We start from the raw sequence: 25,497 nt of genomic DNA on the forward strand, positions 1-25,497 counted from the left end.
TTCATTTAGTGAAACATTGTTTTGCTTCTGATTTTACTGCTCATTTTATTTTATCTGGTTCAATAAAAGAACCGGATCATAGTGCCTCCTTTCAAGGACTTAAGCGCAATCAAATAATATGTCTCCCTTTCAGATGAGCGAGGTATTACTTATCTCAACCTTGGCACTTGCTGGTTCTGAAGGATCAAACTATTGATGCCAAATAATGGAATAATGTGGCAATGATATCTTGGCATCACCTCGTATTACTCATGCTACATTCAAGACTGCCGGGAAGTCAGAAATACAATGAAACCTCTGAAATTCAATGCGCCTGAAGTCATTCAATTTAAAATTTGAACACAATATACAGGAGAAAATATGCCTCTAAAAGTAAAGCAGTCTTCACGCATTATACTATAAGACCTCCATTATTTCCTATTGGAAATATTTACTCAGAATCCGAATAACTCTTTCCCGGAAGAAAGTGTATTCAACCCTAGTATATAGTGTGTATGAATTGGCCATTTGAATCACTATCATATGATGTGACATACCAACCATTATTATAGTCATTGGTTCATTGTGTTTTTGGCATTTTCAGCTAAGTCACAGTATCTCTGAGCAATTTCCAAGGAGTTGAAAGTTCTAGTTAAGAAATAAAGTGCATGCCTGGTTTTTTTTTTCCTGCACTTGGGTCCACATGCCAGCATTCACAGTGACAATGGAATCTGACCAGCAGTGTACCCTTTCTCATTAAGAAAGTTAATGAGGTGATGAATTCTCTTAATGCCCTCTTTTCCTTCTGACAAAAAACTTCCTAGATTTTGCAGATAATTAATTCAAACGCATGGGTGTGGAATTAAAGCCAAGCCTAGCAGAGAGAGGTTTTTCTCTCGCTCTACTTGAAGCTGTCTCCCCAGAGCCAAAACACTTGAACTTGCTTTCCCCGAGGTTAGACTCCAAAAGACGTCCACGGAGCCCGAGCTCCAATTTGTTTTACTTGGACATTTTCGCCACATTGCCAATATAAACTCAATGGCTGCTTCATTAGGTGCACCAACACAATGGAATAAGATCCCAAAATTGAACTCTGCAAAGACGAAAAGACCCTGCGTCCTGTATTCATCATCTGATCTGTAATTTACAAATACAAATACTATACTATACAAATAAAAATGTAGTTATTATTAAGCCCAGACTTTTAATACAGAATTACAGAATTAAGATAACTGAATTTGGCATTGGGCGGCACGGTGGACGACTGGTTAGAGCGCCAGCCTCACAGTTCAATCCCCGGCCCCGCCTGTGTGGAGTTTGCATGTTCTCCCCGTGCCTGCGTGGGTTTTCTCCGGGCACTCCGGTTCCCTCCCACATCCCAAAAACATGCATTAATTGGAGACTCTAAATTGCCCGTAGGCATGACTGTGAGTGCGAATGGTTGTTTGTTTGTATGTGCCCTGCGATTGGCTGGCAACTAGTTCAGGGTATATAAAACCCCGCCTGCTGCCCGATGACAGCTGGGATAGGCTCCACCACGCCCGCGACCCTAGTGAGGAGAAGCGGCTCAGAAAATGGATGGATGGATGGACTTTGGCATTGTATTTTTAATCTATAGTTACAAGTCAAAAAGCCAGTTAAGATTATTATCAATGATGATGGTGTTGTTGTCATTAACGTCCAAATGACAATGACAACCATATAGAGTACAGTACATAATTGTTCGATGAATACATCTTCGACAGTGTCAATCAAAAATGAGCATTATTACACACTTAGGCATAGCTGTTGGACCTTGAGGAGGACCATTATGAGTCTTTCTGTGAAAACTGACAAAAGTAATAATAGATACAAAATTGTTGAAAATTAACGAATGGAAGTCAGGCATTTTTGTGGTCTAGCAATTTTTGGGGAAAATACAAATTAATGAAGGTGAACTGGAGAAAATTGATGGTCCCCTTGATTTAATATTTTTTTGCACAACCTTTTGAGGCAATGAAACAATTTTGGTAACTCTCACTGAGACTGAGACAGGTATTTTTGCCCACTTCTTGAGGAAGCTCAGCTTCTCCAGACTGCACATTTCAGCTCCTTTACTAGATTTTCAATAGGATTTAGATCAGAACTCATTGAAGGCCACTTCAGAATAGTCCAGTCTTTTGTTAGCCCTTCTTGAGTGTCTTTTTTTTCTTAAATGGTTCGGGTGACTCCTGGAGGAAAGGAGTTATTTCGTAACCACTGGAAGTCATCGAATGGCAATGACCTATAGGGTCCCTCAAGGGTCAGTTCTTGGACCCCTCCTGTTCAGCCTGTAGGTACTCCCCTTGGGCCAAATTCTTCAGAACTTTAGCGTTGACTATCATAGCTATGCAGATGACACAAAGTTATATCCAGCAATGTCTACAGATGACTACAGTCTAAAACAGATAAATAGCTGGATGAGCCAAAACTTTCTTCAAAACAACCACAACAACACTGAAATAATTGTTTTTGGCAGTAAAGAAAAGAGGATTGCTGTTAGTAAATACCTGGAGTCACTCTCTTTAAAAAGCAAAGACCAAGTCCGAACCCTTGGTGTACTGATAGATTCCGACCTGACTTTCAAAAGTCAAATTAAATAACTTACTCAAACAGCCTTCTACCAGCGGAAGAGCATATCCAGGGTGAAGGCTTGCATGTGTCAAGCAGACCAGGAGAAGCTCATCCATATTTTTATTTTAAGTAGCCTAGACTATTGTCATGGTCTTCTGACTGGACTCCCCAAAAAAATCATTAAACAGCTGCAGCTCATTCAGAATTTTAAAACTCGGGTTCTGACCAGAACAAAGATGTCAGAATATATTACTCCAATTCTAAAGTCTCTACACTGGCTCTCAGTCAGCTTGAGCATAGATTTTAAAGTTGTGTTACTGGACTATAAATCACTAAATGGTTTAGGTCCTGAATACATGAAATAAATGCGAATGGAGATCTACAGACTCTGGCCAGATAGTGGTACACAGAGTCCAAAGGACACATGGTGAAGCAGCATTTAACTGTTTTGCTGCACACAAATGGAATAAGTTGCCAACAGAAGTGACATCAGCCCCAAGTGTGAATGTTTTTAATTCCAGGTTTTAAATGCTTTTAATCATGTAAAGCACATTGAGTTACCTTGTGTATGAAATGCGCTATATAAATAAATTTGCTTCGCTTGCTTTGCTTTAGACCCAAAACACTAGTTGGGTCATTGTCCTACTCGATGGATGGATTCTGACTCTGTGCACTAACATATTCTGCCTTGACAGTCTTAGCCCTATAGAGAAGTGCGCTTGTGAATTATCTCCTCCATGACGATGGGTCGACATCCCAAGTTTCTTTATGTTTTGAGGCCGATTACTGCCAAACATTTTGGTCAGGTTGTACAACCTTTAGGTCATTTGTATTATGAGGTTCCACTGTAGCATTTTGAAGTATTCGACAAATAGTAGATTATTAAAAATGTCAGTCCTAACACGTGCATAGAACAGACACATCTTTTTAAAGTAATCACCTCCACAAGAGGATGCCAGTGCGCGACAGGTTTTCGGGGGTACGTGAGCATTTCACTCCAGTGGTCCCGACCAAGGTTGTCTGCATCATTGCCAACCCGGCACACACCGATGACTTCATTATGACCAACTCTGTGCACACAGGAGGAAAGAGAAGACATATGGTCACCAACTACACTGCCAATGTTGAAAGTGACTTACAAGAAAAGAAGGTCAACATGTTGCTTGAATGCCAGAGTTTGTTTGAAACTGGAAACCAGAATGAGAATTGTTGCAGAAGGTTTCTAACCGGTCATAATCCATCACTGCAATCAAAAGGCTGATTTGCTCTATGTTCTCAGGGGGAACATCGAAAACAATGGCCTCGTTATAGACGGGATTCAAAGTGTTCCTCTTTGTGGAGGTCTTCCGCTTCTTCAGTCTGCGACCGTCACACATGAGTGAAACCTTCACATATGGATCTGGAGGGTTGGGGGGGGGAAACAGGCTATGAATGAAACAGATTCAAGGCACTGATCAAGGCTCGTGACTCCGAAAGAGAATTGGACTTTTAATTACCAGATGCACCTGTGATGTCCATGGCCTTCAGATTGCGAGCCTTTATCATTGTTATGGTCAGCCTCCCGGCAGTTGGTAAGTAACACAGAGAAAACATTAGATCACCCAGGTCCACATTATCCTAAAAGATAACAAATCACATTTCATCACTCATAGCATTCATATTAAATACAGGCAAATGGACATGACTTTTTCACTGCTGATTTTATGGCATGGACTAAGCGTGCAAGGCGTTGGCTAAAAAATGTGTTTCAATTAAGGCATGCTCTTGTTTCTCCACAGATGGAGACTTACAGTATGTTCGAATGGAGAAAGGCAGAAGCACACTTAACACTTGCTCTTAAAATAACTCCAGAGAAGAGGTAAGAAGCAGCACACACATATGTCTGGTGAAGAACTCTTGTCTGGTTTGGTTTGAGCTGTTTCACATAATCATTGCTGTTATATGTGACGAGACAGAACATTTAGGAAGTGGAATTTCAGGCGAGTCATTTAAAAGAATCGTCTCTTTGCCTGCTGTGCAAGTGGGCATTTCAAGGAGCTATAATGAAACACACACTTGGCAATTGACTATGCCAGCTTAGTAAAGTATGGTCAGCTGTTTGAATCTTAACCAAAGCATAACTGTGGTTACTCACATGGCCACCCTTCCTGCTTAAATAAAGGAGTCAAGAAAATTAAGGGCATCCTCTTCGTAAAGATGCAAATAGAAGTAGGAAGAGAAGAATACTGTAAGTGCAGATGACTGCTGCGAGAGCAGTGAATGTTACGGATTTAATAACCCTTCATTATTTATAACCCTTTGATCAATAAACCCACAAAATTATTGCAGTGCTGACCTTTTTGAGTTGTTGTTTTTCAAGTTTAATCATTGTATTGTGTATAACAAATCTATATCTATATGACATCTTTCATTGTATTTGGTTATCTCCCTTTCATCATTATCTTGATCTCTCTTAACTGATTGCGAGGCTTGCTTTTAAGTCTACATTTTGCAACAAGCTCCCTTGATTCTGGAATGAATGAAAATAGTACAGTTAAATCCAAAATTATACATAACCTGGCCATTTGAGTTAAAATGATTGTGTTTTTATTTGTTGAATGGATGGCTAAAAATAACAGCCATCACCAGAAAAGTAGCAAAATTCTTTAATAAGTTGTTTTGAAGTATTAATGAAACTATTTCATAGGTCATGATCTGTGCAAAACAAAGCATTTCATTTTCTTTGTATTTTTGTAGCAGAATATCCTTTTGTGTTTGATTATTTCAAACTTTGTTTTATTGAGATAAGCACCTCAAATGTCATTGTGTAATCAATACAGTGACAATAAATGCATCTTTTCATATGAATAAAATGGTACTTGAGTATATGTATTCTCCATTCATGTTGCAATAACAGATTGTAAAACCTGGCAAAGAAACAATAATATGGTGTGCCTCACAGGAAATACTGATGCAATTATTGTCTAATTTCCTTTCTCCTTTCAAATAAATTGGCTAAAACTGCTGATGGCTGCAACATATTGCCATGGTTGGTACTGTATTTACAGGGCCTGTTGGCTTTTGCAACAAAGCAAACTGTGCACAGTATGCAACAGTCTGCGCGCCGTGCGTGTTTGTGTGTGCTGCAGCTAGCTCACAGAAAGGTAATCAACATATGATTGGAGAGCACCAGATTGCCAGTCACATTCCAGATCTGGCTACTGACTACAATCAATCAATGGGAAATGGCAGCACCCAAAAGCATTCATCAATTGGGACTTTGTATACAAAACAATATTGACAAAATCAATAAAATCACGAATAAAATTTTTTTTATTTTTAGAGGCTATCTGTACTAGTGGTGTTCAGATGAATGTAGAAGGAAATCAACTGCTTTACTCACAAAACTTGATATCAGCATCAACAGATCATGAACAAAAATGACCAATTTACATAATTGATGTATCATGTTGATTGTGTGCCATCATCTCATGATTACATGAGGAAGTGCAGAAAACAATGGGGTTGATGGGGGGGGAACAAAATTGTTTTTACGAGGATCATTGTGCCACTGTGCTTACAGATATTGTTCTGGCCCAATTAAGCAGGCAAAAATATTTGGCTGGCCCTTCCGAACTAGGAACGGTTCCCTCTGTTAATACAAAATGTATTCAAAGTCTTTTTGAGTCATTAAATTCAATGTCACTGTACAGGGTGATTGCCATTGCTAAAGGTTGTAATTTCAATAAATGAGATTTGTGCAATTACCCAAGGCAGCTTTTGTTCCTTTTTCTTCCAGTGAGACAAAGCACGAGAAGACGCGTTTAAGTAGCTCTTAATGATTTCTTCACCAATTTCTTCTGCTGCTCTCTGTACAGGTTGTCTTGTTCTTTGGGTATTTAATTTGATTCAGTTGTTTAAAGAATCCAATTTATATGGTGGTTGAGGTTTCATTAGTATTAAGAAATGAATGCATAAATAGATTATCAAATATTGATTTTTCAGTGTTTCTAAGGCTTCTAAGGCTTTTGTAATGTGGATAACAGCCTGCCTCAGTGGCGTTGCTATGCCTATTTTAGAGGGGCTGAAGCCCCCCCCCAAAGAAAAAAACTCCTCAGTATGTGTTTTTGCCAAAGTTTTGTTTTCTTAGCCCCCCTAAAATAAATTGTGGTTTCCCCAAAATGCCCCCTGGATCAACGAAAAGTAACATTCAGTATATATGAGCAAGCACACCGGCAATACAATACCCCTTTTCACATTTGAAAATGTTTCACCCTCACACCCACCACCACCCCTCGCCCCTCGTCGATTTGTTTTGGGGGTAAAAAACAAAAATTTGATCCCCTACATCACCTGACCCGCCCCCCGACAAAAAAAATTGAAGAGGGGCCCAAGCCACCCCAAATGTCAGAACCTAGCGATGTCCCTGTTCTGCCTTACCAATAATATTGCTAGAAATTGGCCACAAGTATGAAAAATGCTTTTTAACTGGCTACAACATAAGGTTAACCAAGTGCACACAATTCAATAACATACAACCGCTGTATCTGTACAGAGTTAATAATGCTCGATTTTGATTGACACCGACAGAGAGGTATTCATTTCACAATATTTTATTATTGTTGCTGTAGTTGCAGTGGTTTAGAACTGCACAGCATCAGATAATATTTTGACCCACTCATGTACGTAATTGAGATGCCCAAAATAGTAGAAAAAGCTTTTTGTATATTACAGTGCAAATCTGTACCAGTGCAAATAATAACACTGTTGAATAAATACCTCCCAGAGTGTCAGTAAAAATAAAATTAAATATTGCATGCATTGTGACACATTGCAAGCTTTTTAAAGTGACCAGTGTCTATAGTGAGATGGGGATGGGGAATTCTTGGAGCAAACATGACAGACACAAACGACACAGACATGCTATCCCTCATGATGACGCTAATTTAAAAAATTTCTTTTTTTTAAAATAAAAAATAAGCAACTCCAGGTTATCCATCCATCCCATCCATTTTCTGTACCGCTTGTCCTCACTAGGCTCGCGGGCGTGCTGGAGCCTATCCCAGCTATTTTCGGGCAAGAGGCGGGGTACACCCTGAACTGGCCACCAGCCAATCACAGGGCACATAAACAAACAACCATTCACACTCACATTCACACCTATTTTAAAATTTAGAGTCTTCAATCAACCTACCACGCATGTTTTTGGGATGTGGGAGGAAACCGGAGTACCAAGAGAAAACCCGAGAAGGCACGGCGAGAAAATGCAAGCGCCACACAGGCGAGGCCGGGAGTTGAACCTCGGTCCTCAGAACTGTGCTAACCAGTCGGTCACCGTGCCGCCCCAGGTTAGTCAAATGCAATTGCAAACGGTAACAATACAAGTTAAGTTGGTACTTCCTCTATCTTAAATCACCTCAAAATTTCTATCTGATTTAAGTACAGCTAAGAGCTACAAAACTTGATCCATCTGTTCCTCATTGATTGTGTACTACAGACTGCTTATCTGTGGTAATCAACTAAAACCTGTCTTTTTTTTTGGGGTAGTTTAATTATGTTTCCCCGTCCCTTATATTGGACGTGTTGAATGCTTTATTCCTGTGCGCTCTGAAGAGGGGAATGTTTTTACATTTCATGAAATCACTTCATACAGAAATTATATGATGATATAGCTTCATACAAATTTCCATGCAGAACAGTTTGCTATAAAAAAACAATAGTTATATCTAGTATAAGTAATAAGTACAGATAAGTACTGTATCGATTATATTTATCTATAAATTGAGATTTTCCATTCACAATGGGTGCCGCTATTGTTGTTTACATCTCAGTGCAGTTGGGTTACATCAGTTTTCCCAGACTTTGCAAGTCAGAACTCGAAATTTTGTACACAGAAATATGACAGTCTTGACAATCTGGAACTTCCTCAAAACAATTTGTCATCTGAGGTTATTTTTCATAGCTGCATTTATTGAAAATTTTCCTGAGGAGTCTCAAGAGATGGCACTGTATCTAAAAGATATATTATGTGGCCGTAAAGATCATGAATTCGAATCTTTAGCTCTCAATTAAAGGATTGTCTCATTTTGAAAAGGTTTAATTACTCACCGTAGACACATATTTGATTTCCCGGCAGAGTTTTGTCTCCCGGGGGAAATCTGCCAGATCCAGGAAGTTGTCCACAACCACTTGGCCGATAATGTCATGGCGTGAAAATCGGTCAAAGTCATAGACGCTGAAGTGCAGTTTACGTGTGGGAAGCTCTGAGTAGGCCACAGGAAACAGGAAAACCTCATCAAACACAGGGTTTAACGTCTTACGATGCACCTTGGTCTGATGCTTGGTCATTCGATCAGGCAGCAGGTAGATCTTCACGTAAGGGTCAGAGGTTCCAGAGAAATCCTTGGCTGGGAGGTCCTCTGCTCTGTGGATCTTAACAATCAACTGCTCCAGGTCACAGTCAAACTTGAGGATGAAGTGGAGGCACCCACATCCTCCGCCTCTGTAACTTCCGTCATCCCCTTCCAGTGAACGTTGTTTGTAGAGCTCAGGTTTGAGGCGTCCGAGGCCCAATCCCATTCCAGTGAGTGAGTCCTGCCTTTGGAACTGAGCCACGTTGAAGTCGGGATTTGACAGGTTCATATGCCGGCGTATCGAGCCCTGTCTGTGGACAAAGAATATCGACAGTAAAGGCAAACTGCAGGAGTCTTCTCCCGAGACTGAAGATTCCTAATTTAGATCCTCGCCGAATTGCACATCTTCATAAATACCCTGTGCACCTCCTACTGTACATATGCCTGAATTTTGTTAAACAAATTTCATAGAACTTTTCATGTATCCTATTATCTGTATTATACAACATAACTTATTGAGAACAAGTGAGACAAGTATTGTTATGTTTAAAGTAACATTTATGTTTACAAAAAAATAAACCTACCCAATTTCTGACATGGGGTGGCCGGAGGGTGAGGGTTCCGTAGTCTGTCTCTGAATCCGAGGGTTTGTATGAACCCCGTTTTCCCGACTTTTTTCCTGGGCGTCGAGTGGAATGTCTGGGGACGTGTGACTGATCTTCATGGCTGCCTCCGGTGGCGCCAGGGCGACAGGAGGGGGTGATACAGGAGTTACCGGAGCCTCCACCGATGCAACTGATGCCATAGGAGTTGGCTCCTTGGCTATTGAGCAGTGGGACGACTCAAGGCGTGTGTGAGCCGGGGGGTCCACGGCCGCGTAAACTGGCTGCCTCTGTACTGGCTGTGAGGACAAAGGGCTCATGGCCGGGTTGAGGTGCCCGCCGTGGGGCTCCTTGGTCGTGGGGGAGAGACCACGCTCCCTCCATGGGATCCAGCAGAGCTTCCAGGACACAAAGAGGGAGACCCCAAATAGAGCCAAGCCACAGGCCGTCACGACCAGTGACAGCAGACTTACCGACACATCTGTAGAAGGCAAACAAGAGTGACAGGAACTGAACAAAAGGCAGCCGTTTCTGTTTTTATGTTGTACAGTGATAACTCTGCATTAGTGGTAGGAGGGCAGTGTCCAGCCAGGCCAAGTAGTGATCTTTTGTGGCAGTGTCCTTACTATTTGTTTCTGACTTCTGTCCACCCATGGTTGGTGCCACATCAATACTTTTCAAACTAAAATGCTGCTGCTCATCTACAGGCACAACAATTTATAATGAGTCTACAAGTGAAATTACAGTAATAACTCAATAAGATTAAGGATAAGCGAGTCACTTAATTATCCCCTGAAGTGTAAAATGTCTGCAAATTGAAGTTAATATGTCCTGCAATTCTTAATGCTTTGCCAAACAACAAAGGACATGTTTTCACATCATTGTTGAAATAAAAAAAAATAATAATGAACTAAAAGCTTATACCTAAACACAACTAGCAGCAATAACAAAAAATAATTTATGTTGAGATTCACTAACATTTACCTACAGTTTGCAAGACATTTCCCAGTTATGGTTCTCAAAGAGCGTTTCAACTAAATTTATTTTGAACAGCATAACATTGTGTAATGGTGGGATTATTTACACCTGGGTGTACTGGTGACCATCGAGCGACGTCAGCCAATAGTCATGAAAGGTTTTCTGAATCCTTTGTCCTTTTAATCATCGAGGATATTTTACAAAGAACTATATCATATGAAACTGTTGAAACATAACAGTAAGCAGTCGAATACATAAAGTATATATATATATATATATATATATATATATATATATATATATACACAGAGGCTGAAATAAATATTTAACAAGTCACAATTTTTCTCTTTAAATATATTTCCCAAGGTGCTATTGACATGAAAAGTTCACCAGATGTTGAGAACAACCCAAGTAATCCATTCATACAAAAAAAGCAAAACAAATAAACTCAGAAAGGAAGTCGTGTGTAATAATGTGAAATGACACAGGGGAAAAGTGTTGAACACACAGCTGGTATTTATTTAATTAATATTTAATATTAATATTTATTTAATACTTTGTACAACAGCCTTTGTTTGCAATGGCAGCTTCAAGACGCCTCCCCTATGGAGAAACTGCCATTTCTCCTCCAAATGTAGTGTGCATTAGGGCATCCAAACAGTTAAATTTTTCTCTCATCCCACCAGACTATATTTTCCAAGTATTTCACTGTTGTTGTCAAAACTGTTGTTGTGACAACAGTACCTGCTAATTCCAGATCACCAGCACGTGCTAATTCCAGGTCTTTTTGAAGTTCTCCACAGGTGGTCCTTAGCTCTCGGACAACTCTTCTGATTATTCTTTGCACTCCTCTGTCAGAAATATTGCGAGGAACACCTGATCGAGGCAAATTTATGGTGATATGATTGGCTTTCCACTTATGTATTATGGCCGAACCGTGCTCACTGGAACGTTCAGAAGCTTAGATATGCGCCTGTTACCAATGTTTTGCAGCAATTACTTTGCGATGGTCTTGAGAAAGCTCTTCGCTCTTACCCATCATGAGATGTGTTTTGACTCACCCCTTGGCAACGAGACTTTTTTGTCGACCATCAATTAGGGCTGAACCTGCTAATATTCATTTGCACTGACAAGGGGCTGGATTGCTGTTTGATTATTGATAAATGTTAGCTGTTGTCTTGGCTTTCCCCCTTTCCTTTCCTTGGCTTTCCCCCTTTCCTCCCTTTCTTCATGTGTTCAATACTTTTTCCCTGCATCAGTTCACATTTTTACACCCAACTTAATTTCTGAGCTTATTTGTTCTATTTTCTTCGTCTGTATTGATTACATGGGCTGTTCCCAACATCTGGTGGAATTTTCAGGTCAATAGCACCTTTGGAAGTATATTTAGTGAAAAAAATGGTGACGTGTTAAATACTTATTTCAGCCTCTGTATTTTTTCTACATAAAAGTGCAATTGTAAATTCAAAATGGATATCTTTATATGGTGCATCACAAGTGGTAAAGCATGTTCATGTACATAAAACCACGTTGTGTGCATATTTTCATGAAGACTTGGAATGAGTATCTGTCTTTATTCAAAAATATATAATTATGTAGTCGCCATAGGATGATGCCTGCTATTTCTTTGCATCTTTTATGTTCCCTGGTGAGGAAAATGAAGCCAACTGACTTGAAATTAGCACATATTGTATATTTTGGAGCCAAATAAGTCACAATAAAATCACACATACAGTATAACACCTCCCCTACATGTGATGATGTGATGTGGTATTCTTTGGATGATGATAAATTTTATTTGAAATCCATTGTTGTGGTGTATAAAGGCAAAATCATAAAATACCTCTGGATCTATGGTACAATGTGTATAATAGGTATAGCTTTCCACTGTTTAGTCATTTCTTGGTTAATATTCTTTATTTGGCTGTTCAAAGATCCTCTGGGACTTACAAGCACTGTTATTTAATTCTTTTTGTATGAAATAAACAAGGCTTTTCATGTTGTTTTATTGCAATTTTAATCTGCATGTGCAGGACTCAACTGTTGCCCGGCAACAACTATTGAGAAGCAGCGGGGGGAACTAGACTGTGTATATGTGAAGATGGCTCCAATTTCTAATGATTAGGAAAAACAATGTGGAAATTCTGAGCAATTGTGATGAATTGGTAACTGACCTTACCATTTCCTTTGTAGCTGAGCTCATGCTCACACATATGCTCCCTTGCAGTGCTGTAATAAAATCAGTCTGCCGTATCATTCTGACAGTATCTATTATTGGCTCGTTTCGCCTCGTTCTGTGGGAGGGCAGTGAGGCAGACTTGAACTCGGGTCATGTCTTGACTCTGCTGCATGCTATTGGGTAATAAAGCCGGTACATTTTATAGACTTATAGTTTTGGAACAGATTTCTATGGGTTTTTCAATGTGCCGTAAAGCAACTCTAAGGACAATTAATCATAATGACTGCAGTTCAGCTAATAAAAGCAAGCAACGAGGTAAAATCCATTATCACCGATAAGATAACAACGCATTTACTAACTTTTTCCACATTGTTTGTTCCACTGTGTCAAATTAGCAGCAGCCTTTTGGCCAGTCAAGCTGATATGGATAACCATTATCATAATCATAAGGAGTATTTCACATATTTTTCTGTCATGAATACAAATGTCGGTCAAGAACAAATTCTACCAAATTGTGAATCTTCGCAGATACGCACCACCTGCATTTTCCTGACTTTTGTCCCTCATATTTATGCATTACCCGCGAAGATATTGGGAAAATTAAGAAGCTGTACATCCCCCTCCAAAAGTATTCAGACAGTGAGACCAATTGCTTTATTTTTGCTGTAGACTGAAAACATGGGTTTGAAATCAAAAGATTAATATGAACAATAGATCAACATGTCATCTTAAAAGATAGCAGATTTAGTTTGAGCCCACCCATTTTTCATGTGAGCAAAGGTATTTGAATATGTGTGTTTTGTTCCCCATTATTGCTATTAAATAGATTATTAAAAATAATAAAAAATAGCGCTGAATGTCTGGCCTCAGTTTGAGTTTTGGGTTTTGCCTGTGAAGAATACATTTATACCTAGAGGTGTAACAAACGTGCAAATAAGAGAACGCTCTATGGGTGAAAAACAAGTAACTGTGAAGCTAAGGAAGACAACTCAATCAGATCCATTGCACAAATATTGGCCATAGACAGTACAGCTACATTTTGGATGTCCTGAAGCATGAGATAAAACAAGTAACAGACATTAAATGGGTTGGCCAAGTAAAACAACAGTGGTTGACAACAGATTTTTTTATTTTATTTTTTTAATATACCAATAAGACAAATGTCAAACCTTAAGTGATGGAAAGGCTAAGGTTTGGAGAAAGGATCTATCTGCTCATGATACCAACCAACAAATATAAGATCAACCGTGTAAGTGTGGCTCATGCTATGACTTAGGTTTGCTAACCGTCACCGATGTAACACATGGCAGCATCCATCATCATGTAGCACAATAATGTACCAAAACAACAAATAAGTTCATCAGGGGCAACCAGTGTAAGATTTTTGACTGGCCAAGGCAGTCACCAGACTGCAACCTTAAAGTGCATGCATTTTGCCAGTTAAAGAAGAGACTGAAGGGACGAACACCCTAGAAAAAAAGGAAAACTGAAAGAGGATGCGGTGAAAGCCTGTAAAAGCATGACCAAAGAAGAAGGAAACCATTTGGTGATGTCAATAGGTCACAGGCTTGATAGTTACTGTACTGAAAGCAAAGGATTAGCAATGAAATATTAAGTCAAATTGTCTGTCTGTACATTTGATTTTGTTACAAATCACGCTATCTTCTAGGATGTGTATCATATCCCTATGTAAAGAAAATGGAAATAAAAGATGAAATGTGGATCTCTTGTCTCATTTTCATGCTTTCATCGAGTAGTGATTTCCAACCACTGTGCCACATATTAGTGTGCCATGAGAGACCATCAGGTGTGCCGTGGGAAATTACCGCATTTCACCTTAACGGTCCAAAAATCATGACTTATTTATTACAAGTAATGAAAAATAAAAATCTGTGGTAATCTGTCTATGCCAATGAAGTATTGTGACATTTTTGGAATATAAAATATGTGTCTTGGCTAAATACAGGTTGGGACACACTGATCCAGTTGATCAAATTTACTGCAAACATAAAGGAATTGACCTCACATTTGGAGAGCAGTATATGTACCTGGCAATTTACTTGTAAACAGTCTAGTGTGTACTTTGCTGCTTGTCTAAAGTCAGCTGGGATGGGCTGCAGCTCATCCGTAACCTTGAATTGGATAAGCAGGATGGATGAGGGAAGCATTTCACAGAAAAAAAAAAAAATCTAATTTTTTTATATTCCACATATCCTTTTTAAGGTCACAGTGAAGCTGGAGTCTATCTCAGCTGACTGGGCAAAAAAAGGCTGTTACTTTATCTGAATCTGCATATAAATGTCCTTGGTTCTAGCTTGAGCCAAGACAGTTTTTTTAATTATTATTATTTCCAAGGATGTCCACTTCTCTGCCTTTTTGTGACTCTTCCAGTCTCTCGGTGGCTCTGTTTCAAGCTTCTGATAACACTCTGTGACATTCAAAGCTCAGTGGTCGCTGCCCACTGGGAACAATATGTTTGAAGTCTCGCAATTGTGAGGTACTGTTAATCCATTGTGAGCTGTCATCTTTTTATGATGTTAAAATGTGAAGGGGATGATGATGAGCACTGTTTGAATACCAATTTTAATTGAAACGGGAAATGTATGAACTAGGAAAAAAAAAAAAAAAATATATATATATATATATATATATATATATATATATATATATATATATATATATATATATATATATATATATATAGCAGCTGGTTAGAGCGTCTGCCTCACAGTTCTGAGGACCGGGGTTCAATCCACCGGCCCCGCCTGTGTGGAGTTTGCATGTTCTCCCCATGCCTGTGTGGGTTTTCTCTGGGCACTCCGGTTTCCTCCCACATCCCAAAAACATGCATGGTAGGTTAATTGACAACTCTAAATTGCCCGTCGATGTGAATGTGAGTGCAAATAGTTATTTGTTTATATGTGCCCTGCGATTGGCTGGCAACCAATGCAGCCCTATAGGGGGCACAAGTCAGTGCAAACTGTAGGCCGGTCCCAAGCCCGGATAAATGCAGAGTGTTGCGTCAGGAAGGTCATCCGGCTTAAAACCTTGCCAAACAAATATGAGCGTTCATCCAAAGAATTCCATACCGGATCGGTCGAGGCCCGGGTTAACTACGTCCGCCACCGGCGCTGTCAACCTGCGGGGCGCTGTTGCAAATTCAGCTACTGTGGGTCGAAGTCAAAGAAGAAGATGAGGTGGAAAACGGATTCTTCGGCAGAAAGAGAAGAGGAAAGCACAGAGCCTAGAACTGAATGTGGGGACTTGGAATGTTGGTTGACATGATGATTAGGAGAAAGGTTGATATATTGTCCAGGAGACCAGGTGGAAAGGCAGTAAGGCTAGAAGTTTAGGGGCAGGGTTTAAATTATTTTACCATGGTGTAGATGGGAAGAGAAATAGAGTCGGGGTTATTTTAAAAGAAGAGTTGGCTAAGAATGTCTTGGAGGTGAAAAGAGTATCAGATCGAGTGATGAGGCTGGAATTTGAAATTGAGGGTGTTGTGTGTAATGTGATTAGTGGCTATGCCCCACAGGTAGGATGTGACCTAGAGGTGAAAGAGAAATTCTGGAAGGAGCTAGACGAAGTAGTTCTGAGCATCCCAGACACAGAGAGAGTCATAATTGGTGCAGATTGTAATGGACATGTTGGTGAAGGTAATAGGGGTGATGAAGAAGTGATGGGTAAGTACGGCATCCGGGAAAGGAACTTAGAGGGACAGATGGTGGTAGACTTTGCAACAAGGATGCAAATGGCTGTAGTGAACACTTTTTTCCAGAAGAGGCACGAACATAGGGTGACCTACAAGAGCGGAGGTAGAAGCACACAGGTGGATTACATCTTGTGCAGACGATGTAATCTGAAGGAGGTTACCGACTGTAAGGTAGTGGTAGGGGAGAGTGTGGCTAGACAGCATAGGATGGTGGTGTGTAAAATGACTCTGGTGGTGGGGAGGAAGATTAGGAAGACAAAGGCAGAGCAGAGAACCATGTGGTGGAAGCTGAGACAGGACGAGTGTTGTGCAGCTTTTCGGGAAGAGGTGAGACAGGCTCTCGGTGGACGGGAGGAGCTTCCAGAAGACTGGATCACTGCAGCCAAGGTGATCAGAGAGGCAGGCAGGAGAGTACTTGGTGTATCTTCTGGCAGGAAAGGAGAGAAGGAGACTTGGTGGTGGAACCTCACAGTACAGGAAATCATACAAGGAAAAGGGTTAGCTAAGAAGAAGTGGGACACTGAGAGGACCGAGGAGAGGCGAAAGGAATACATTGAAATGCAACACAGGGCAAAGGTAGAGGTGGCAAAGGCCAAACAAGAGGCATATGATGACATGTATGGCAGGTTGGACACTAAAGAAGGAGAAAAGGATCTATACAGGCTGGCCAGACAGAGGGATAGAGATGGGAAGGATGTGCAGCAGGTTAGGGTGATTAAGGATAGAGATGGAAATATGTTGACTGGTGCCAGCAGTGTACTATCTAGATGGAAAGAATACTTCGAGGAGTTGATGAATGAGGAAAATGAGAGAAGGGAGAGTAGAAGAAGTGTGGTGGACCAGGAAGTCGCAATGATTAGTAAGGGGGAAGTTAGAAAGGCATTAAAGAGGATGAAAAATGGAAAGGCAGTTGGTCCTGATGATATTCCTGTGGAGGTATGGAAGCATCTAGCAGAGGTGGCTGTGGAGTTTTTGACCAGCTTGTTCAATAGAATTTTAGTGCGTGAGAAGATGCCTGAGGAATGGAGGAAAAGTGTATTGGTGCCCATTTTTAAGAACAAAGGTGATGTGCAGAGCTGTGGCAACTATAGAGGAATAAAGTTGATGAGCCACACAATGAAGTTATGGGAAAGAGTAGTGGAGGCTAGACTCAGGACAGAAGTGAGTATTTGCAAGCAACAGTATGGTTTCATGCCTAGAAAGAGTACCACAGATGCATTATTTGCCTTGAGGATGTTGAATGAAAAGTACAGAGAAGGTCAGAAGGAGCTACATTGTGTCTTTGTAGATCCAGAGAAAGCCTATGACAGAGTACCCAGAGAGGAACTGTGGTACTGCATGCGGAAGTCTGGAGTGGCAGAGAAGTATGTTAGAATAATACAGGACATGTACGAGGCAGCAGAACAGTAATGAGGTGTGCTGTAGGTGTGACAGACGAATTTAAGGTGGACGTGGGACTGCATCATGGATCAGCCCTGAGCCCCTTCCTTTTTGCAGTGGTGATGGATAGGCTGACAGATGAGGTTAGACTGGAATCCCCGTGGACCATGATGTTTGCAGATGACATTGTGATCTGCAGTGAAAGCAGGGAGCAGCTGGAGGAACAGTTAAAAAGATGGAGGCATGCACTGGAAAGAAGAGGAATGAAGATTAGCCGCAGTAAAATAGAATATATGTGCATGAATGAGAGGGGTGGTGGGGGAAGAGTGAGACTACAGGGAGAAGAGATAGAAAGAGTGGAGGACTTTAAATACTTGGGGTCAACCGTCCAGAGCAATGGTGAGTGTGGTCAGGAAGTGAAGAAACGGGTCCAAGCAGGTTGGAACGGGTGGAGGAAGGTGTCAGGTGTGTTATGTGACAGAAGACTCTCTGCTAGGATGAAGGGCAACATTTATAAAACAGTGGTGAGGCCAGCCATGATGTACGGATTAGAGACAGTGGCACTGAAGAGACAACAGGAAGCAGAGTTGGAGGTGGCGGAAATGAAGATGTTGAGGTTCGCTCTCAGAGTGACCAGGTTGGATAAAGTTAGAAATGAGCTCATCAGAGGGACAGCCGAGGTTCGATGTTTTGGAGACAAAGTTAGAGAGAGGAGACTTCAATGGTTTGGACACATCCAGAGGAGAAATTGTGAGTATATTGGTAGTAGGATGATGAGGATGGAGCTGCCAGGCAAGAGAGCTAGAGGAAGACCAAAGAGAAGGTTGATGGATGTCGTGAGGGAAGACATGATGGCAGTTGGTGTTCGAGAGGAGGATGCAGGAGATAGGCTTACATGGAAAAGGATGGTGCGCTGTGGCGACCCCTAACAGGACAAGCCGAAAGGAAAAGAAGAAGAAGAAGAAAATTGGCTGGCAACCATTTCAGGGTGTAGCCCGCCTCCTGCCCAATGATAGCTGGGATAGGCTGCAGCACGCCCACGACTCTTGTGAGGAGAAGCGGCTCAGAAAATGGATGGATGGAAAAAAAAAAATATATATATATATATATATATATATATATATATATATATATATATATATATATATATATATATGTGTGTGTGTTTTTGACATATTTGGCAAGTAAAGATGATTCTGATTCCCTAAAAATTTTCACTTTGTCATATTGCAGGTATTTGCTAAAATCCATCCGTCCATCCATTGTCTGAGCCGCTTCTCCTCACTAGGGTCGCGGGGGTGCTGGAGCCTATCCCAGCTATCATCGGGCAGGAGGTGGGGTGCACCCTGAACTGATTGGATCATCATCATCAGCCATTGTTTATCCAACTGCATCTTGTCACGAATGCTTATTTTCAACATTTGGCGTTCCATGGTCCTTTGGGTTACAGGTAGTCTTTGTATACTTTGGCATTCGTAGTCCAAGTTTCACTCCCGTAAGTGAGGACTGGTAAAATACATTGATCGAAAACTTTTCTTTTCAAGCAAATGGGAAGATTATTCTTGAATATAACACTAAGCCTTCCATAAGCCTCCAAGGCAAGTTTTATGTGGCGTTCAACTTCAGTGCTTGTATTTCCATCCATTGTTACAAGTTGGCCCAAATAGATGGATAGTTGTTTACGGCATCTAGGACTTAGTCGTCCATTCTGACATATTTTTGTGGACAGTAATGATTGAACATAACCTTCGTTTTGTTTTTGTTAATTTTGAGACCTGAGCGATGACTTTCTAAATCTAACTCCTGAATGCGACGCTGTAGTTGTTCAGCATCGTAGGAGAATAAAATTATGTCGTCTGCAAAACAAAGATGGCTCAAATAAGCGCCGTTAAGTTTTTGTCCTTCTTTTTCACAATTGAGCTTTTTAAATATTTCTTCAAGCAAACTGTAAATAGCTTCAGAGACATTGTGTCGCCTTGCCTGACGCCTTTTCCTAGACTTATTTGCACTCTTTCATCATCAATTCGTATTGGACCAGAAGAATTGTTGTATATTGATTGTAGAATGTAGATATAGATTGGCTCTATCCCTTGATTTACCAGCCCCTGCAGTATGAAGGTGGTGGTGTCAAACACTTTTTCATAGTCGATGAAGGCTACACACAGAGGCATTTCGTACTCGTTGTGTCATTCGATTATTTGTTGAACTGTATGTCGGTGGTCCGTTATATTAAAACCGCTACGAAGACTCGCTTGTTCTATCGGCTGTGTTTCATTGAGTTTGTCCAAAAATTGCAAAGACTATAAATCGTTGAGATCAGGCTAATGGGACGATAATTTCTTCAGTCCATTTTATCTCCTGATTTATGTAGCAAAAAAATTTCTGCGTCATCCCACGTCGTCGGTACTTCTTGCAAATCCAAGCAGCATTGACAATAGTTTTACAAGGATCTTATTAAGTCCATTGCCTCCTGCTTTGAGCATTTCAACAGAAAGTTTATCCATATATATATATATATATATATATATATATATACTGTATATTCGTGCACTCACTGTAGTATTCTCGCCACTCTGCATTATTTCCGTATCTGTTGTTGATCAATACTGGCCGCACATGTGCTTGAGAAGTATCTGCACCAATAGCACAATTGACATTGTTCCAGATTATCACACTGCTAGTCACTTTAAACTGCTTCAATTTCTTGAAGCCGCTCCCCCATTTGCACAATGGTCACTTTACCAGACTATTGTTCGATTAGTCATTTCAAACTACTCTAAATTGCTAGAGGTCCCAAATTGTCCCAAAAAAAACTATCCATCCATTCATCAATTTTCAACACCGCTTATCCTGGTTAGGGTCGCGGGACGCTGGAGCCTATCCCAGCTGACTTCGGGCAAAAGGCAGACTACACCCTGAACTGGTCGCCAGTCAGTCACAGGGCACATATAGACACGGACAACCATTCACACTCACATTCACACCGTCACTGAGTGGGAACTGAACCCATACTGCCTGCACCAAAGTCAGGCAAGTGTACCACTACACCATCAGTGACCACTGCATTTCTAGTAACCTTTTATTCCTCAGTGACTCTCCGTACTATGTTTTATGTCAAATGGCTGTTGTCGTAGTCGAGTGGCTCCAACTACCGGAGACAAATTACTTGAGTGTTTTTGACATATTTGGCAAGTAAAGATGATTCTGATTCTGATTTCGGGAGCTTGACACCTTCAGGTAAATTTTTCCCAGGCTGCCTCTCTCCAGCCTGTGTGTCTTGCCTTTCCTCAGCACATTTTCTAGTGTAGTCGTTTTGTATGTTTTTACTCCTGTTTGACTCAATTGTAATATACAGTACTGTATACAATGTTAATTGAATTTGTTTATTTGTGGAAAAATACATAAAGGTCCTTTCCTAACTTATCCCTAATAGATAAATACAGTATCCAATATTAGGATAAATCATTGGCATATACAGTATATTGAATTAAAATCACATTATTTGCGTCACCATGATAACATTGTATAAGGTCATTGGAACCTACAAAAACACAGCGACTAGTGAGAACAAGACTGTGTGTGTATGTGGGCACCGTCAGAAGGCTTCACACACACTAATTGAAAAAGAGTCCACTCTGCACTCAGAGATCCTGTGAATACCAACCAGAGTACGTGAGAGATTTGGGAGAGGAAAGTAGACAAATGGAGAGACCTGCCATGTGAAGATGTCATATAAGCAGGCTGCCAGAGAGCAGCATGCGAAAAACCTATCGGCATCTGGAAGGATTCAGAGACTGTATAACAACAAAGAGAGCGAAGCAATTTTAGAGCATGGGACCTTTAAAGATGCAGCAGTGTAGGAGGCAACCTAGTGCTGAAAAGGTAATCTATGAACGAACGCCTCCCTCTTGAGGTCTTCTGAGTTGTCTGATGATTCCTTCTGTGTGATTTGTGTCCATGTTTCCCTCGATAAAACTCATGTGATACAGTGATGTGTTTTAGAGATGTTGAGATTATTCACATGCCTAAAGTGACATGATCAGTGTACGTCTATGAATCGAGCACCGTCCACCTGTTTGCTTTTCTTTGCATCAAGACTTAACCTTGTGAGTCTGCTAGGTGGGCGAGAACGCAGGGGTGTATTTTCACAAATCCATTTTCACAGGCTTCAAATGTATTGTACATTAAAATGTTGGTGCAATTGGACAGAAGTGAAATGCAAAAATTAGTTTTCACTCTTTTGAGTATGTGACATCAATGGAACCTCCCACCCCTTGGTTTCTTGTATATGAACCAGGATGTACTCTGCTAAGATAACTAACAGATGGACAAACACACACAAGTACGACACGTCATAATTTTGGGGCCTTGTAGGGTCTGTGGCTATCAACTTCCCACTACATTGATTTTTGATATATTTTAGATTACTGAATACAAGAGGCGGCACGGTGGCCGACTGGTTAGAGCGTCAGCCTCACAGTTCTGAGGACCCGGGTTCAATCCCTGGCCCCGCCTGTGTGGAGTTTGCATGTTCTCCCCATGCCTGCGTGGGTTTTCTCCGGGCACTCCGGTTTCCTCTGACATCCCAAAAACATGCATTAATTGGAGACTCTAAATTGCCCGGAGGCATGACTGTGAGTGCGAATGGTTGTTTGTTTCTATGTGCCCTGCGATTGGCTGGCAACCAGTTTAGGGTGTACCCCGCCTCCTGCCCGATGACAGCTGGGATAGGCTCCAGTACGCCCGCGACCCTAGTGAGGAGAAGCGGCTCAGAAAATGGATGGATGGATGGATAAAGACAAGAATATATTTTTCATCCACAGCAGATCCCCCAAGGTACAATCTTATAGTCCACACCAATGTACCACATTGGACTAAATATTGAACTACGAGGAAACAATTAGTAGGGTTAAGGTACACATATTTTCCCAACCTGTAAAAAGTCAAGTTTAAAGGGTGCCAAATAGGTATTATTACCAAATTCCTCATGATCATCCATCCATCCATTTTCTGTACCGCTTATCCTCACTAGAGTCGCGGGCGTGCTGTCGATATCTCATCTGACTCCCGGCGAGAGGTGGGGTACGCCCTGAACTGGCCGCCAGCCAATCGCAGGGCTCCTCATGATCAGTTAATCAATTTTTATCATTAGTACCAGAGGAGTAATATTGCCCTAGTCTAAAGCCATTTCACCCCTAAACGATTTCATGATGACCATTCACACTCACATTCACACCTTCGGGTAATTTAGAGTCTTCAATTAACCTACCATGCATGTTTTTGGGATGTGGGAGGAAAGCAGAGTGCCGCAGGCACGGGGAGAACATGCAAACTCCACACAGGCGGGGCCGGGGATTGAACCCCGGTCCTCAGAACTGTGAGGCAGACGCTCTAACCAGTCGACTACCGTGCCACAATGAACAATAATAAATATGTCTAATAATTCAAACCAAGCAATGATGAGTAACCATGTTGAAAATGTCCACTTACACTGCTCTCTACCTAAATGCTCTCTATATGTCTCCATTGCATACACACATACTAGCTCGGGAGCTGCTCGCAATGATGAAATAAAATTAAAATGTGCCATTCAATTTTGCACGTGACTGAATGTGTGAGTCAATTTTTAGACAATACACACCACCTTTTCCCCTTTTGCAACAGATTTGACCAAGTTCATTCAGGTCCAGTAATAAACCCGTTTGAATACACGCACACACAAACGAACACACAAAACAATACAAATCTAAATCCAACTTTAATAGACTATAATAAGAGTGGCTTTACTGCAAGCGCAGCATCCTGCAGGCAGGATAATGCACAGTAATATTAAAATCAGTGTAACGCTTCTGTGTGCAGTTGTCAGTCATACGTTGGACTAATAAGATTATGGTTATCCCATTACAGTGCAATGAAAATCCAAAGCAATACTTAGAAAAGACCGTATATGTAATCTGCAACCGAATAATCCATTCATTCAGGTCATGTGTGGAAAGACTGCTGACTGAAATGACAAAATCAGGGTAAAAAATGTGAACATTTAAACTAGTCACGTTTGACTTGTAATTAATTTGGTGGCATTTTAATGGTGCTCCCTCCTCACCTGAGTCCGTGTAGCGTGGCCTGGCCAGATCACGGAAATAGTATATGAAATCCAGGCAGTTTTCGCTCTGCACTTCCCCTTTGGAACAAAGATCTGAGAGGAGTTCAAGTGCCTTTTGACAAATCTCGTCATCTCTGTCTCCAGGCATTTCCCAACAGCATCCTTAAATCACGGAGGCTCTCTCGCAGGCACCAGCAGCACCACCACAGCGGTCCGCTCGCCTCACACTCAGCTTAATCGAGCACTCATCCGCCGGCACGCCTACCCACGCGATGGAGGATGGCAAATGAAACCCCCACGCCAAAAACAAAAGTGAGCCAAAAAGCGATTGGCGTGACCCACGTGGGCAATAAACGCATGTCGCGTGTGACGTTCACTCATCTGTGGCCGTCGCTCTACGCCGCTGCACTGGGAAGCCACCGGTTGAATCCACGCATTTGCCACTGCGGCGGGTGGAGCGCTTACTGTTCACGGTGCTGGAACGTGCGCGCGTCTCCGCGGGCTACCGTGCACCACGGAAGCGCGTGGTGCGTTCACACGTTCGGGAAAGTAGAGCAGTGTGTCGATATGCTGCCACGAGGATCACGTCGTATGACATAACATTCATTTCGGATTTATTCATCTTGCTTTGTGTTGTACACGCTCAGTGGCCACCTCATTGGGGACACTTGTACCAGCGCTATGTCAAAAACATTTACAAAAACAATAAATCTCAGTTTTGATTAAAATTGCTCGACAGTATGTATTACGTGTCATGTGTGATTGCAATATGTTTTTTTTCTTTCTTTTTGTGGTTCGTTGTTTGTAGTTTGCAATGAATTGCACTGCGTCACACTGAGAACGTTTGCAGCTAAACTGCTAAAAATGTGAACCAAAATATTAGAAACATTACTTTACAGGCGATTGTATTGCAAAATAAAGCTGCCTTTATTTCATACATACATTCATCACATTTTTTGCACGCCTGCATTTTTTCCAGATGCAGGCAATTGGGGCCAATCCCAGCTGACTTTGTGTTAAAGGCGGACTACACCCTAAAGTGGTTGCCAGTCAATCACGGAGCGCATATGAAGATAGACAACATTTCAAACCATCACCAAGTGGGAACTGAACCGCTACACTATCATTTCATCCAGGTAGAAAAAGTATGAATACTCTAGGACATCTGAAGGCATACGGTCTAATTTGTTTCAGAAAAGAGTTAAATTGCTTGCTTAACAACATGCAAATCTAATATTTGCACTTGATACTGACTAATTTGCATGGAGGTTTATCAATAAAGGAGCAGGTCCCCAGTGTCAAAGCGTCCTCCAGCTAGATAATAATCCTCTAATCGACAACACTGACATGCTAATACCTTACATACAACTGTACAACTTTGAGTACAACTTGTGAAGGTTTTACCTTGTGTATCCCCAAAAAGGTCATATAATAACCAATCAAAAACATTTTTACATTGTGTATAGTATAGTACAAAGTACAAAGTACATACGCTCATTTTATCTCATAAGATTATGCAGATGTACCTAATGTAGAGGCTGCTGCGTGTGACACAAATAAATGTCACGCAATGTAATGCTTAATTTATTCTAAAGCATATGAATTATGAATTCAGTTATATTTAACTGAAGGAACTGAAC

At 41.0% G+C, this 25,497-nt stretch overlaps 1 protein-coding gene across 1 annotated transcript in view; it reads right to left on the reverse strand.

The window, feature by feature from the left end:
• Positions 1–24,267, reverse strand: part of syt9a (synaptotagmin IXa) — a 28,094-nt gene extending 3,827 nt beyond the window's left edge. The window contains exons 1-6 of the mRNA XM_061701294.1: positions 23,858–24,267; positions 9,488–9,986; positions 8,659–9,214; positions 4,068–4,188; positions 3,799–3,970; positions 3,512–3,641 (exon numbers count right to left, since the gene is read on the reverse strand). Of these exons, the coding sequence (XP_061557278.1) occupies positions 3,512–3,641; positions 3,799–3,970; positions 4,068–4,188; positions 8,659–9,214; positions 9,488–9,986; positions 23,858–24,005 (1,626 nt within the window). The 5' untranslated portion in view covers positions 24,006–24,267. The remainder of the gene's footprint in view (positions 1–3,511; positions 3,642–3,798; positions 3,971–4,067; positions 4,189–8,658; positions 9,215–9,487; positions 9,987–23,857) is intronic.
• Between the last annotated feature and the right edge of the window lie 1,230 nt (positions 24,268–25,497).

This window comes from Phycodurus eques, chromosome 2, assembly GCF_024500275.1.
Source record: "Phycodurus eques isolate BA_2022a chromosome 2, UOR_Pequ_1.1, whole genome shotgun sequence".
NCBI classification, from domain to species: domain Eukaryota; kingdom Metazoa; phylum Chordata; class Actinopteri; order Syngnathiformes; family Syngnathidae; genus Phycodurus; species Phycodurus eques.